Source organism: Neovison vison, chromosome 7 (genome assembly GCF_020171115.1).
Source record: "Neovison vison isolate M4711 chromosome 7, ASM_NN_V1, whole genome shotgun sequence".
Classification (NCBI taxonomy): Eukaryota; Metazoa; Chordata; class Mammalia; order Carnivora; family Mustelidae; genus Neogale; species Neogale vison.
Window position 1 is genome coordinate 153,662,864 of NC_058097.1, and position 15,449 is coordinate 153,678,312.

The 15,449-nt window shown below is 41.1% G+C and overlaps 1 protein-coding gene across 1 annotated transcript; it reads left to right on the forward strand.

The window, feature by feature from the left end:
* The first annotated feature begins 8,745 nt into the window (after positions 1-8,745).
* LOC122913543 (olfactory receptor 52B4-like) lies at positions 8,746-12,527 on the forward strand. The gene is made up of 2 exons (XM_044260233.1): positions 8,746-9,695; positions 12,425-12,527. Exons 1-2 carry the CDS (start codon positions 8,746-8,748, stop codon positions 12,525-12,527), a joined length of 1,053 nt encoding a protein of 350 aa, XP_044116168.1.
* The last annotated feature ends 2,922 nt before the right edge of the window (positions 12,528-15,449 follow it).

A 15,449-nucleotide genomic window follows, 5' to 3' on the forward strand; every position in this document is an offset into this window, starting at 1 on the left:
TCTGTAGAGTTCCCTTATCTCTTGTTTAAGGAAACAAGAGCCTCCACATATCTCCACATTTTTTGGGATTTCTGTGAGCTTGATCATGGAGCCCCCCTTTCTATCTTTCCCAACCCAACCCCACCTCTTTCTCATATATATACACGGGGATGGGGTAATTGAGTGATGGGCATTAAGGAGTGCACTTGATGTAATGAGCACTGGGTGTTATATGCAAATGATGAATCACTAAATTCTACCCCTGAAATTAATAATATCTTTTTTTTTCTTTTTGGGTGTATTATTCTTTTTTTTTTCTTTTTTTCCAATTTATTTATTTTCAGAAAAACAGTATTCATTATTTTTTCACCACACCCAGTGCTCCATGCAAGCTGTGCCCTCGATAATACCCACCACCTGGTACCCCAACCTCCCACCCTCCCCTCCGCCACTTCAAACCCCTCAGATTGTTTTTCAGAGTCCATAGTCTCTCATGGTTCATCTTGAAATTAATAATATCTTATATGTTAACTAAGTTAATTTAAATAAAACAAAAAAATCAATATTTAGAACATGAATTACAAAAAATATATTCCTTCATAATTTGGAAAAACATGAACTTAAATACATACCGTATTAAGTAAGTCATTTAAACGTTGGCATTTTTGTTAATAATGTTTTAATATTTACATGAGAATACTGATATTTTGTCTTAATCTATTTATGCTACCTTTATGAGCCAAAGTTATTAGGATGGCTGTCTTCAAAAAAACAAAACAGAAGAACAACAAAGTAACTCATAGGAAATTGTAAATGTTGGAAGAAATGTAACCCCTGGGCACTGCTGGGAGGAAGGTAAAATGGTGCAGGTGTTATAAAAAACAGTACGGTGGTTCTTTGAAAAATTAGTAATAGATTTACCATATGATTCATCAAATCCATGCTGGGTATATATATCCAAAAGAATTGAAAACAGGGTCTCAAAGATCTATTTGTATACCTGTGTTTACAGCAGTATTATTTGTAATGGGCAAAAGGTGGAAGCAAACTAAGTGGTAATCAATGGATGAACGGATAAACGTGATGTGGTTGCAATATTGTAATTTATAAGAAATACATGTATCTGGTCACCCAGAGGCCCAAAACCCAGTCCTCATACGTATTTGGTCTTTATTTGAGGTTCCTGCCTCACAGCTCTTTCTAATCCTTGGAATTTCCTGTGATAAGGGCAACAAAGGTATCTTTGTTATGTTAATAAAGGTGACATTAGGACTCCACCCAGGAGCAGGGGCTGGTTCCCCTAAGGACCAGTTTGTGATTAAGGGGTTGGAACTTTTGGTTCTGGAAGGGAGAAGGGCTGGAGGTTAAATCACCCAATGGCCATGACTTAGTCAATCCTGACTATGAATGAAGGCTCTGTAAAAACCCTAAGGCTAAGACCTTGGCTCTTCCAGGTTGGTGAACCTGTGGAAATGTAAGCAGAGTGGTGTGCTCAGAGAGTGTGGCTGTGCCTTGCCCTTTCTCCATACTTCACTCTCTGCATTTTTCCCATCTGGCTGTTGACTTGATCCTTAAGCTGTTACATGTATTTCCCTGCCTTTTGTGGGCCACCCTAGCAAATTAAAGGACCCTAAAGAGGAGGCTATGTGAGTCAGAAGCCGGGGTAACAGCCTGGGGCTTGCACCTGGCATCAGAAATGGGGGCGGGGCTTGTAGTAGTCTTGTAGTCTTGTAGTCTTGTAGGACTGAACACTTAACTCTGTGGAATCTGACGTTATTTTTAGGAATGTAGTGTCAGAATTGAATTGAATTTTTTGACACCCTGGTGGGGGCCTAGAATTGCTTGGTGTTGTGTGGAGGATCTTCCCCATGCTAGAACTAGGTCTGGGAATGCTTAAATGAGTGGTATATACATATAAGAGATTATTGAGCCTTCAAAAGGAGGAAAATTCTGACATATGCTACAACATGGATGTATCTTTAGGAAATTATTATAAGTGAAATAAGCCAGTCACAAGACAAAGAGTGTATGATCCACTTGTATGAGACCTTTAGAATAGTCACAGTGATAGTGACGAAGAGTAGAATTACATTAGCCAGTGGCTGGAGGACGGGGGAAATTGGTAGTTATTTTATGAGTATAGAGTTTCAGTTTTGCAAAATGAAAAATTCTGGAGTTTGATTGCACAACAGTGTGAACATGCTTAACACTACTGAATAGTACACTTAAAAATGATCAAAATAGTAATTTTTTTATTATATATGTGTACACACACACACACACACATATATATATAGATATATATATTTTTTTTTTTTTTTTTTGAGAGGGAGAGAGAGCTGTGGTGCAGAGTGAGGGGCAGAAGGAAGGAGAGAATCACAAGCAGGCTCCATGGCCAGTGCAGAGCCCAGTGTGGGGCTAGATCTCACAACCCTGAGATCATGACCTGAGCCAAAATTAAGAGTTGAATGCTTAACCAACTGAGCCACCCAGGAGTGGCTTATGTTATACGTATTTACTACAATTAAAATTTATTAAAAATGTAAAAATAATAATTATGAAAGGGGTAGGTAAAATATGATTTTATCTTAAACTGACATATTTTGCATATATATTGCAGAAAATATGTTTGAAATATAATAACTATTATAAATCTCTGTAAAAGATTGTTTATGAATATAAAAAATATATAGAAAAGAGCAAAGAAAAATAAACTAAACCATACTAACAACAGCTGTCTATTTCATTATTTCTTATTATTTTAAAGTGAAAATTTAATGATTTTATATGCTTTAAAAAGAAAAATATTATAAGCATCTTAATGTAGTACTTATTCTGTCAGATGATCTAATAGACTAATGGAGCAATATATATGGAACTCTGAACCTCCTGTCGATTGGACATGTTGGGGAGGAAGAATTTCTTCTACCCTTCAAAGTCCTAGCTGGACTAAGAATCAAATTGACATGAGACAGATTAATAGGACAAAATCAAACTGAATAGCAGTAGTGTAGATATGGGGAATCCACACAGACGTGGATATCCCAGACCGTGAGGCAACATGAAGCTTATATGAACTAAGGAGAGAGATAAGGGTCTGAGGATACAAAGGAAAGACCCTTAGCAAGTAGGTGAAAGGAGGAGTTTGGCAAACAGGTTGTCCTTTATGCAGATAAGATTCTTAGGTAAAGAGGAATCTCTCTGTTAATAGCTCTCCTAGTAAAGCTGGCTGTTGAAGGAGGATAAAGAGTTTTCCTGAATCTGCTGGGTTTTGGTTGCTTTTTACTCAAAATAATATTCATGACAAAGTGCCTTATCTTGGGGCAGCTGTGCTCTTGTTCCCTACAAACACAACAATAAATAACTAATTACAATGATGTGTGAGAAATGCTTTTTAAAAGAGTGTACTTGGGGGCACCAGGGGTGCTCAGTTGTTAAGTATCTGCCTTGAGCTCAGGTCATGATCCTGGGGTCCTGGGATTGAGCCCCACATCAGATTCCCTGATCTGCAGGAAGCCTGCTTCCCTCTCCTACTACCCCTGCTTGTGTTCCCTCTCTTGCTGTGTCCCTCTTTCTGTGAAATAAGTAAATAACATCTTAAAAAAAAAAAAAAAAGAGTGTACTTGGCTAAATTATACATGGGTAAATTATAAATGTCTGCAGAAGTCCATATGTTTGTCATGGTTATATGTCCACTTTATATTGTTAAATGAGGAAAATGTGTTCCAGAACAGTGAATAGTATTTGATATATTTTAAAGGCAAATATGTATCTAGATAGAACACATACAACACAGAAAATATTTAGCAATATTATCTGAAATGATAGTAGTATATACCTCTACATTGAAAAAATAATGATTTTTTTTAAAAGAAGTAGCCTATGTTCTTCTTTTTTTAAAATTTTTTATAAACATATAATGTATTTTTATCCCCAGGGTTACAGGTCTGTGAATCACCAGGTTTACACACTTCACAGCACTCACCATAGCACATATCCTCCCCAGTGTCCATAACCCCACCCCCCTCTCCCAAACCCCCTCCCCCCAGCAATCCTCAGTTTGTTTTGTGAGATTAAGAGTCACTTATGGTTTGTCTCCCTCCCAATCCCATCTTGTTTCATTTATTCTTCTCCTACCCCTTTAACTCCCCCATGTTGCATCTTTACTTCCTCATATTAGGGAAATCATATGATAGTTGTCTTTCTCCGATTGACCTATTTCGCTAAGCATGATACCCTCTAGTTCCATCCATGTTGTCACAAATGGCAAGATTTCATTTCTTTTGATGGTTGCATAGTATTCCATTGTGTATATATACCACATCTTCTTTATCCATTCATCTGTTGATGGACATCTAGGTTCTTTCCATAGTTTGGCTATTGTAGATAATGATAAACACTTTATTTGGACTCTTGTCAAATTGTTCTACATTTACCTGCCTTACTAAAAAAATATGGAGGAATGTGAACATGTTGTTTTCTCATCAAGACAGTATGATTTTAAAATGCTGCACTGGGAAAATGATTTATAACATGTCTACAAAGAAGCTAAGATTTTAGATGGTTGAGATCTGAGTATAGGTTCACCCATCAGTCAAAGAAACAGGATATTCCTGGAAGAACAAAATCAATGATAATTTGAGGGGTGAATGATGAATTATGCACTGTGTCTGAGGAACAGTTATGAAAGATGAAATGAGAAATATTGCTGGAAAAGTAACCTGAAGCAAAATGCCTAACTACCGGAGGTGGGAATTCTTGAGAAACTTCCCTATGAATCGAATAGTGAGAGTTTCTCAAATCCCATTCCCTGGCATCATCTAACACCAATCAAACATTCTAACACTACCAAACTGTCCCTGAATGTGGGATCACCAGGCTTCAGGGTATCCAAGAACCTTAAAAATTATACCCAGCGACTGAAATATTTCTATCCTTCAGATAAAGGTTATTCATTCAATCATATTTCATTCAATGAATATCATGTGCCTACTGTATGCCAAGAACAGTTCAGGTTTATGCTATGAAGAATAGCATAGAATCACGAATAATGATTTTTTTTAAAGATTTTATTTATTTATCTGTCAGAGAAAAAGAGCACAAGCAGGGGGAGCGGCAGGCTAAGGGAGAAGCAGGCTCCCCACTGAGCAAGGAGCCTGATGCAGGACTGGATCCCAGAACTCTGGGATCATGACCTGGACCTAAGACAGATGCTTAACTGATTGAGCCACCCAGGCATCCCTGTTATCAAGCTTTTGACCATTTGTCACTGATAATTTATCTAGTGTGGCTGGCCCCTCTGCAAAAATGGCTGACAGTAATTCTTGCAACTATAGCAAAACCCTTTCCTTTATGGCAGCTGGTGTGCTTCTGTTGTCCACGTGTCTCTCCACCTGGTCTCTTAGTCATTTGTCTAGCCTGAGCTTTTTAATGGGCTGCTGGCTTCCAAAAGGGCAAAATGGAAATTGCAAGGTCCGTATGCCCTAGAACTCACAGACCATTTCAACCCTATTTTATTGGTCAAAACAAGTCATAAGGCCATCCCAGATTCGAGGGGATGGGGAACAGACTGCACATCATGACGGTGGGAACTGGCTTATGTGTGCTGCAGAGGAAAGAATTACTGTCAGCCATTTTTGCAGAGGGGCCAACCACACTAGATAAATTGCCAGTGAAAAATGGTCAAAAGCTTGACAACAGGGATACCTGGGTGGCTCAATCATTAAGCATCTGCCTTCGGCCCAGGTCATGATCTCTGCGATCGAGTCCTGCATCAGGCTCCTTGCTCAGTGGGGAACCTGCTTCTCCCATAGCCTGCCACTCCCCCTGCTTGTGCTCTCCCTCTGACAAATAAATAAATAAAATCTTAAAAAAAATCATTGTTCATGATTCTAAAATTTGCAACTTATTAAAATCCAGGGGATGAATATAACTTCAACCTAAATCTTTATGAGGAACAAAACTTTGCAGATAGAAATCATTGGTACATATTTTTTATATTTATATTCCCTTTGAAAATGAATTAACATTCATTAAATAGGCCTCTAGGAAGGCTAGATTAGGTGGAAAAGGCTTTCCAGAAGAGAAGATTATGAAGAGGAGAGGAGGGGAGATGGGAAATGGTTTGAGAGAGCCAGCCTATTTGGGAAGAAGGTGAGGCTGGTGGAGACTGGCTCTGTCCCTGGAGCTCTAGTGGACGTGTTCCCTCCACCGTTCCACAAAAGAGGATAAACAGCCCAACTCCAGACCCACAACCTGAATTTTATTATGGAGCTATGCCACCTGCTCTGGAGAGTCTGCCCAAGGCTGGTGAGTGAATTAGACATCTGAGGGTAGGGAGGTTTCCAGATCAAGGTAAGGACTGGGCTGGTGTTCTGTCCCCAAGAGACCAGAGGTGACAGGACTCTTGGAGGCTATTGATACATGTGGACAAAATGGTAAAGATCAGAGGGGCAAATCTGATTGGTTCTAGCAGACGCGGAAAGTGAGGTCTGGGAGGGGAGCTGAGTATATGGGCTGGATGGAAGCTCCTGACAAGTGACAAATCAGGAGAAGCCATCCTGTCGGTGGCAGATGCCCTAATAATTACACACTAGAGATGAGCAAACAGAAAATGCATTTGCTTAGACTACAGACTCCTGGAAAACCGTGCAAGGAACCCTGAGAATGACAGCAAGCTGGCCACCTGCCCCAAGCTGGATGTCAGAGGCGACTCTGGGAAAGGAGCCAGAGCACCTCTGCAGGTGTGGGAACTAGGAGCCAATTTTCCTTCCCAGAAAGAAAGAAATCAAGGCAGGAAGAGAGGGAGCTGGAGTGGAAGAAATAATGTTAGTAAGTGTACGATTTTTCTTGGCCCCTAAGCTAGATATTTTAAGATATCTCTTCATCTAATATCTTCAGAATTAGATAAAGTACCTTCAGAAGAAAGTACTTTATTATTGGCTCCATTTCTTCTTCATTCTGGAGAAAACTGGATGAGATATGGCACTCTTCTCAGGAGCTGCCCTCTGAGCCACACCTGGAACATTTTACTGATCCTGTCTGTGTACATACCCAACACTCTCTCAACCCATACGCCCAGTTAGGACAGATGCCTGAAATACAGCCCACGCTCCAAACAAGCTTCCTGAATGATTACACTAATGAATGAAGGAAAGTCTGCTAGGAAGCAAATAGTAAAATTACGTGTTAGTTTCTAGCAGAAGAATCTTCCAAATATCAAGTATTGCACGCCCTCCCCCAGAAATAATGCCTTTCCCCCCCTCAACTTTGTCATTTCTTATTATTTTTTAATTCTTTTTAAATTTTTAAGTGTCCTTTACACCCAATACAGGGCTCAAACCTACAACCTCAAGATCAAAAGTCGAACTATCTGCCGACTGGTCCCCCAGTTTCAGTCATTTCTACGCTTACCTCCCCAGGGTGTGAACATTGAGACACAGAAGTCCTGACTGTTACCTCTGACAGTTCTCATGATCATCTTCCCAAGTGAGCAAAATGTATGTGATGAAGTCCAAGAAATTTCAAACCCATTCCATCAATTACTGTTGTGAAATTTGGCAAGTGATTCATATTCTCTGAGTCTCTCTTTAGGTGTGAAATGGAGACAATGAAAATATTCATTTCCTAGTGTAGAGGTCTGCTTGCTACATGATGCTACATGCAATGTGGATACTATAGTTCCTGGAAAAACAATGACTAGTAAATACTAGTTTAATTCCTCTCTGACTGTATTACATTCAGTTCCTAGAACACAACTTACTTTTTAGCATCCAGTTTCTCAGTCAATTACTAGTCTAATAACTCTTTAAGACAGGTAATGGCCGCCCCCTTGGTAAAGGGTGAGGTCTAAGTATGAAGTTATGATCAAGGCTCTTCACTGCCTGTGCTCCCCTCCCTGCCTCTCAAGCATTGCCTATGACCTGTCATCCTAAGCTGGAAATGTTTCATGAACATTCATGCAGGGATCTGTATATTCACCTTTTCTTATGCTGCCTCCCTTCTGATAAATTAGTCAATTTCACGTATCTTTTACACTCTTCCTGGTCATGCATAATGAGTTTCCCTGTTTTATGTATAATCCTCTGTTTGAAAGTGAAATACAGGGGCGCCTGGGTGACTCCGTGGCTTAAAGCCTCTGCCTCCGGCTCAGGTCATGATCCCAGCGTCCTGGAATTGAGCCCCTCATCGGGCTCTCTGCTCAGCAGGGAGCCTGTTTCCTCATCTCTCTCTGCCTACTTGTGATCTCTATCTCTCAAATAAATGAATAAAACCTTAAAAAAAAAAAGTGAAATACATACAGTAATGTTTCTGACTTTGGTTAGTTGGAGGTGAGTATAACTGGCTGTGACTCACTGAGGCACAGACCATATCCTTCATCTTTGCATATTTTCTATTTGCATGTTCCGAGAAGATGAAGAGTGTGAGATATGCCAAAAGCGCTACTATTCACAAAGAATATTAGAATAATTCCCCTTGAGAATATATTAAAAAGAATATGTATTTTCAGGGTGCCCGAGTGGCTCAGTCTGTTAAGCATCTACCTTCAGCTCAGGTCATGATCTCAGGGTCCTGAGATTGAGCTCTGTGTCAGGCTCCCTGCTCTTGAGTCTGCTTTTCCCTCTCCCTTTGTCCCTCCCCCTGCTCTTGCTCACTCACTCTCTCTCTTTCTATCTCAAATAAATAAATAAAACCTCTCTCTCTCTCTTTTTTTAAGAATATGTATTTTGTGAACAGAAAGTAAGATCCCAGGCATCTGCTCCAGGCATGGCTGCCTTAAACCACACTGGTGTTAGCCACACGGTCTTCCACTTACTGGGCGTCCCCGGGCTAGAGGACCAGCACATGTGGATTTCCATCCCATTCTTCATTTCCTATGTCATCACCTTGCTTGGGAACAGCCTGCTCATCGGCATGATCCTCACAAGGCACAGCCTCCGGGAACCCATGTACCTCTTCCTCTGCATGCTGGCCGGAGCAGACCTCGTGCTCTCCACATGCACCGTACCTCAGGCCTTGGCCATCTTCTGGTTCCGTGCTGGGGAGATCTCCCTGGATCGCTGCATCACTCAGGTATTCTTTTTTTCTTCCACTTTTGTTTCTGAGTCAGGGATCTTGTTGGTGATGGCGTTTGACCGCTACATTGCCATATGCTACCCCCTGAGATACACCACTATTCTTACACCTGCTCTGATTGGGAAAATTGGAGTGACTGTCTGTCTGAGAAGTTACGGTACAATTTTCCCTGTAATATTTCTTCTGAAAAGATTGACTTTCTGTCAAAATAATATTATTCCACACACCTATTGTGAACACATTGGTTTGGCCAAGTATGCTTGTAATGACATTCGTGTGAACATTTGGTATGGATTTTCCATTCTAATGTTAACAGTGGTTTTAGATGTTGTGTTAATTTTTGTTTCCTATGTGCTGATTCTGCATGCTGTCTTCCGCATCCCTTCTCGAGATGCTCGCCACAAAGCTCTCAACACATGTGGCTCCCACATCTGTGTCATTGTCCTCTTTTATGGGCCTGGGATCTTTACAGCCCTTACTCAGAGGTTTGGACGCCACATTCCTCCTCATACCCACATCTTGCTGGCTAATGTTTGCATGCTTGCCCCACCTGTGCTGAATCCTATCATTTATGGGATCAAGACCAAGCAAATCCAGGAGCAGGTGGTCCATGTGTTGTTTACAAAGAAGAAATCACTTCAGTTTAAAATCTGAATTTTTGGGGGCACCTGGGTGGCTCAGTGGGTTAAAGCCTCTGCCTTCGGCTCAGGTCATGATCCCAGGGTCCTGGGATTGAGCCCCGCATCGGGCTCTCTGCTCAGCAGGGAGCCTGCTTCCCCCTCTCTCTCTGCCTGCCTCTCTGCCTACTTGTGATCTCTGTCTGTGAAATAAATAAGTAAAATCCTAAAAAAAAAAAAATCTGTATTTTTGGACTCTCCAGCCATCAGTGAGGTGGTCTCTGGAAGTGGAGGGTAGGAGGGATCTGCTGAAATACTCGGAAATGGCTCAGTGAGTTCTGTCTGTGGGGCAAGTTCACCAGGGTGTTGCAGGACTTACTCCTTTGTCATCAAAACAACCTGAGCACAGTACTCCCGTTGGAATGAGCAAGCCTGCTCCTGCAAAGACCTTGGGACAGGATGTTTTGATTTGCAGAAGTCTTATATCCTTAATGACTCTAACATGATCTTCAGAAATAGATGAAGTGAGAGCTGTGCTCTGGGCTGGGATTTTGTTCAGCTCTTCCTCAGTGAGCTTCCTCAAGCTCTGAGATGTCTTGTCTTGTGATGTCTCTAAACAATCATATACCCTTTAATGCCCTTCATTTTGGCTAATGATATTCTTAGAATCAGTGATTCCTATGTTTTATAGTTATTCCTATTACATTATAATTTATATCCTGTCCACATGCATGTCTGTAATAAGAGAATATAAATGAATTGTGTGTTTTGTATTTGGCAGAACAACCTCTGAGGGTTGAGGGAATGGACACTGGTCCCTCCTGTGGTTTCTGAGGGGTGATGTGTCTTGGGGGATGATGAGGAAGGGGTCCTCTAATCTCAATGTCAGGCCATGTTCTTCAGTGATCCCCTCCTTGGTGGGGCATTCAAGGCCTTTAGTGACCTGACTCCTGACATCCTTCACTGAAACACTGCCCATGTCACCTCCATCGGACAGCTCATTAAGACCTCACCATTTCCAGATCATGTCACATTCTCCATGTCCCTGCTCTGTCTTGGAATAACCTCCATCGGCTTGTGGAAACACCTGTTCCTTCTTCTACACCCAGTTCTCACCTGGTCTCCTCTGTGACACGTTCTCCAACCACAGCTCCTTCCCAGTGTGCTCTCTAGTTGGTACATCCTCTCAGAGAAAGATCGTGTGCTGTCCATGTTTCTTTTTTAAATATGCATTTAATTAAAAAGCTATGTCCCTTGTAGAAAATATTAGAAATTATGAAAAAAGATAAACATGACATAGAACTCATAACCCCATAAACATACAGCCCCTAAGCAATTTTATTGTTAACATTTTGTCTCCTATGGTTATAGATATCTTTATCTGCATCTGTATCTATATCTGTGTCTTTATTTTTTCCTCTATCTGTATCTATAGCTTGATCTACTCCTTTATTCTACCTGGAAAATATTATATGATACATATATAAAATACTGATTGTACTATGCATATGGTCTATAACGACTTTTCTGCTCTGGCAGTACTTGTTGACATTGCTTTTTTGTAATATATATGCATTTATATAATCAATTACTGTGCCTTTGTAGTATTTTACTGCAGGGTTTTACTGTATTTTATAAAACACTATTCTTTTAAGCCCTTTTTGTGCGGCATTATGACTATATATTTACAACTTCAAGGCTGAATTCTATTTGCTGTTTAAGTATGTAGTCCAGATACATTTAGATAAATTATTTTTTAAGTATTATCTTTCAGAGAGACTATGGACTCTGAAAAACAATCTGAGGGGTTTGAAGTGGCGGGGGGGTGGGAGGTTGGGGTACCAGGTGGTGGGTATTATAGAGGGCACAGCTTGCATGGAGCACTGGGTGTGGTGAAAAAATAATGAATACTGTTTTTCTGAAAATAAATAAATTGGAAAAAAAAAAGTATTATCTTTCAATATAAGGTGCAAATACTCAGTGTAAGAGAGCTGGAAAACAACAAATGTATAGAGAAAATCACTAGTCAGGAGAAAACCACTGGTAACATTTTGGTATATTGCCTTACATTCATTGTTCTTTGCATATATTTTTTTAAAAACATTTTAAATTTTATTAGACATTTGGAGTGTTCTGTTTTGAACTATGCATTTTATTGTACTTTTCTTTCTTTATATATATATATTTTTTTTAGGGTAGTTGACACACAATATTAGATTAGGTTTGGGTGTGGAACATAGTGATTGCACAAGTCTAGACACTGTTCTGCGTTCACCACAAGTACTGCAGTAAACACTGGGTGCATGTATCTTTTTGAATTAGTATTTTCATTTTCTTTGGGTAAATACCCAGTAGTGCAATTGTCAGATCATAGAGTAGTTCTCTTTTTATTTTTTGTTTTTATTTTTTAAAGCTTTTTAAAAAATTTTATTCATCTGAGAGATATACAGAAACAGAGCACAAGCAGAGGGAGAGGCAGAGGGAGAGGAAGCAGCAGAGACTCCCTGCTGAGCTGAGAGTCAGACATAGGACTCCATCCTAGGACTGGAAATTGTGATCTGAGCCAAAGGCAGATGCCCAACCCTCTGAGCCACCCACGCACCTCAGGTTAGTTCTATTTTTAGTCTTTTGAGGAACCTCCATACTGTTTTTCACAGTGGCTGCACCGGTTTGCATTCCTACCAACAGTGCATGAGTGTTACTTTTTCATCATGTCCTCACCAACAGGTTGTTTTTTGTGTTTTTGATTTTAGGCATTCTGTTCATCTTTTTTCTTACTATAACATTGGAAGTAATGACTTTCATGTTCTCTGCATGTTGGAACTAAAACTGCATGTCTGGGATATTCTTCTCTAATTCTCAGTAGTTCTCTTTCACTAGAAACTCTTACTCTCTTTGCCCAGCTAAGTGTTCATTTTTCAGCTTGCTTGCTCACATTTTGACTGATAGTGGCAGAAGGTGGTTCCGGAGTGCTGGGATGGGTGCCGTCAGCAGCCGTGTAGGTGGGTGGGTCAGCATTGCCTTTCGCTCGAAGAGCCTCAATCTTTCCGGTCAGGAATGAGGTGAGGCCTGTTCTGTGCCTCCAGCAACAGAGGTCAGATGGTATCACGATACTTGATAACATCCCCAGGTCTTCCGGCATTTTCACTGCGGGTTATCCCTTAACCAACTTCTGAACTGACACAAATAGAAATAATGAGCTGCTTGACCAAGTTGTTTCTGCCAGGAATTTTTCAGTCCCGCTGCTCTCAGTGGATGACCTTTGCTGAGGGAGGGGATATCAAATAGACACAGCCAGTCTCTCTGCACATGGACACACACCTTTATCTCCAGCACTCATCCATGGAAACTGACAGCAATCAGCTTGTATCTATTTCCTTTAGACCCTTGCATACCAGTCAGCTTATCACCACAATGCCGCGCTGGCTCTTGAATTATTGACAAAAAAACTCTCCAGGGACAAATCAGGTCTTTCATTCTTTGAAATTCCCAATTCCCCCGTTCAAGATGAGAAAGTGGTCACAGAGTTTAAAAAAAAAAAAAAAAAAGACTTGAAATAGCAAACCCCAACAAAAAGATCTGCCAGTTAAGGGTCCTGCTCTTTTCTACAGAGCCCTCAGCCCTAGAAATGGCGCCTTCTGCTGACAATACCAGGAAGCCTGCGAGCTGCTTCCAGTTGTTCCATTTTCAGGGAAAGACCAGAGAAGGGATCTGAATTTAAAAAAAAAAAAAAAAAAAAAATCCTGTGGGTACCAAGTGTGGATTCTCACCACCCAGAAATCAGTTTTAGGACTTTCTCCTTCTCATTATTTCTGAAAGTGTATGTGACAGGAATGCCATCTGGTATTTCTGGGGCTTTAGGACGACGCTGGGCCATAGTTAGAGATGACATGTCCACCATGAAAGTTTGGGGGGATTCAGGAGAAACTCAGGGCATAAGGAACCTTCTTCAGTCTGCAGGACTGTCCATGGTTAGTGAGCAAGCAGCAGTAACTAGAACTACCACCAGAGGGCGATCAGAAGTTTCTCAACCCTGGGAACTTGAGTTCCTCACTGGAATAGACCTAGGATCTGTGCCCCTGTGTGAGATTCTTATACATCTTCCCTTTGTCTGAGGACGACGTTTAAAAAAAAAAAAAAAGAAATCTTTCCAGCACACTTTTGGGAGCTTTCCATGTAAGAAGGAGCATATAATCGTTTGGCTGCAGAAGGCCCCTGATCATCAAGATTGAGAAAATTTAAAACAGAGCATGATTCAATATGTTATCAGGTGTTTGGGGATGTAATTTCCCCTTCTTAATTTTTTGAAGTTGGCGTTTTATTTTTTTTTTTTAGATTTTATTTATTTATTTGACAGACAGAGATCACAAGTAGGCAGAGAAGCAGGCAGAGAGAGAGGAGGAAGCAGGCTCCCCACAGAGCAGAGAGCCTGATGTGAGGCTCGATTCCAGGACCCTGAAACCATGATCTGAGCTGAAGGCAGTGACTTAGCCACTGAGCCACCCAGGCACCCCGAAGTTGGCGTTTTAATGTACCTCGAGCGCATTCCACAATAACTTGACCCTGAGGGTTATAGGGAATGCCTGTTTGTAATGTGACCTGAAAAGCAGCACAGAAGGACAAAAAGGCTTTACTAGAATAGGCAGGGGCCTTATCAGTTTTAATAATTTTCCTAAAACCTAAAATAGAAAAGGCATAGAGGCAATGAGCAATTACTTGCTTAGTTGCTTCTTCCATTCGGGCTAAAGCAACAGGGAAATAAGAATAAGTGTTGGTAATAACATGGACATAAGATTGTTTATCAAAAGATGGGACTTGAGCAACAGTCATCTGCTAAAGGTGACCTTGACAAACCCCGAGGGTCAATGCTAAAGGGCGGGACAGGGAGAAAGTCAGGGCAAGCAGGGCAGGACTTGATGATCTGATGAGCATCCTCTCCAGCGAGAGAGAACTGTTTGTGAAGAGTGGAAGCATTTTGATGATGAATAACGTTGAGACTGAATGGCCTGATCGACCTGTATAGTTGTAAGGAAAGGTGTATGCGTGGTCCTATTGGCTTTTGAGCTTCCACGCACCAAGGGACGTGGGAGAAGTGAATGAACTTGAATGTGACTGACGAAACAGGGAGCTGAGCAAGTTCAAACTCATCTTGGAGCCTAACTGTCCCATAATTTATTACTCCTAACTGAACGTCTCCCCACAATAAGAACCTATTGCGCGTGCATGGGGAGTTCCTTCACCTCTTCACTTTCACTTTAAAGGCGTCTTCTCCTTTGTGGGTCCCTGTTGAGGCCCCACTTGTCGCCAGCATGAGAGTCCAAGGCAAGATGGAGAGAGATGGGTGGGGAATTAAGAAAGACAAGTTAGGAAGCTGGGATCAGGAGTTCTCCATGAGCTGGTAACCCAGTGGAGTCCCAACATGCATGAGAGTCTCTATTTTATAGTTCAATAACAAGAATGTTTATCAAGGAACTTGAGGTCGGACGACCACAAGTTCCACACAGCTGTCTTGCTTCAAAACAAAAGAGTTTATTTGAGCATATTTACAGAGAGACTCAAGGACCCTGTCAGCCTGACCCAGAGCGCTTATGTAAGTCAAAGCAAATAGTGAGTTACCTGCAGGCATTTGCTGAGCTAGCCCTTGGCAAAACTCCCTTGACTGCAAGGACCCTGTCAGCTTGCAGTCAGTTCCTCACATATACCAAACTTGCTTGTCCTTCCTTTCAGGCCATTCTCGTCTCCTGGAAGCATAGCTCAACTGACAGTGACATGCCAGAG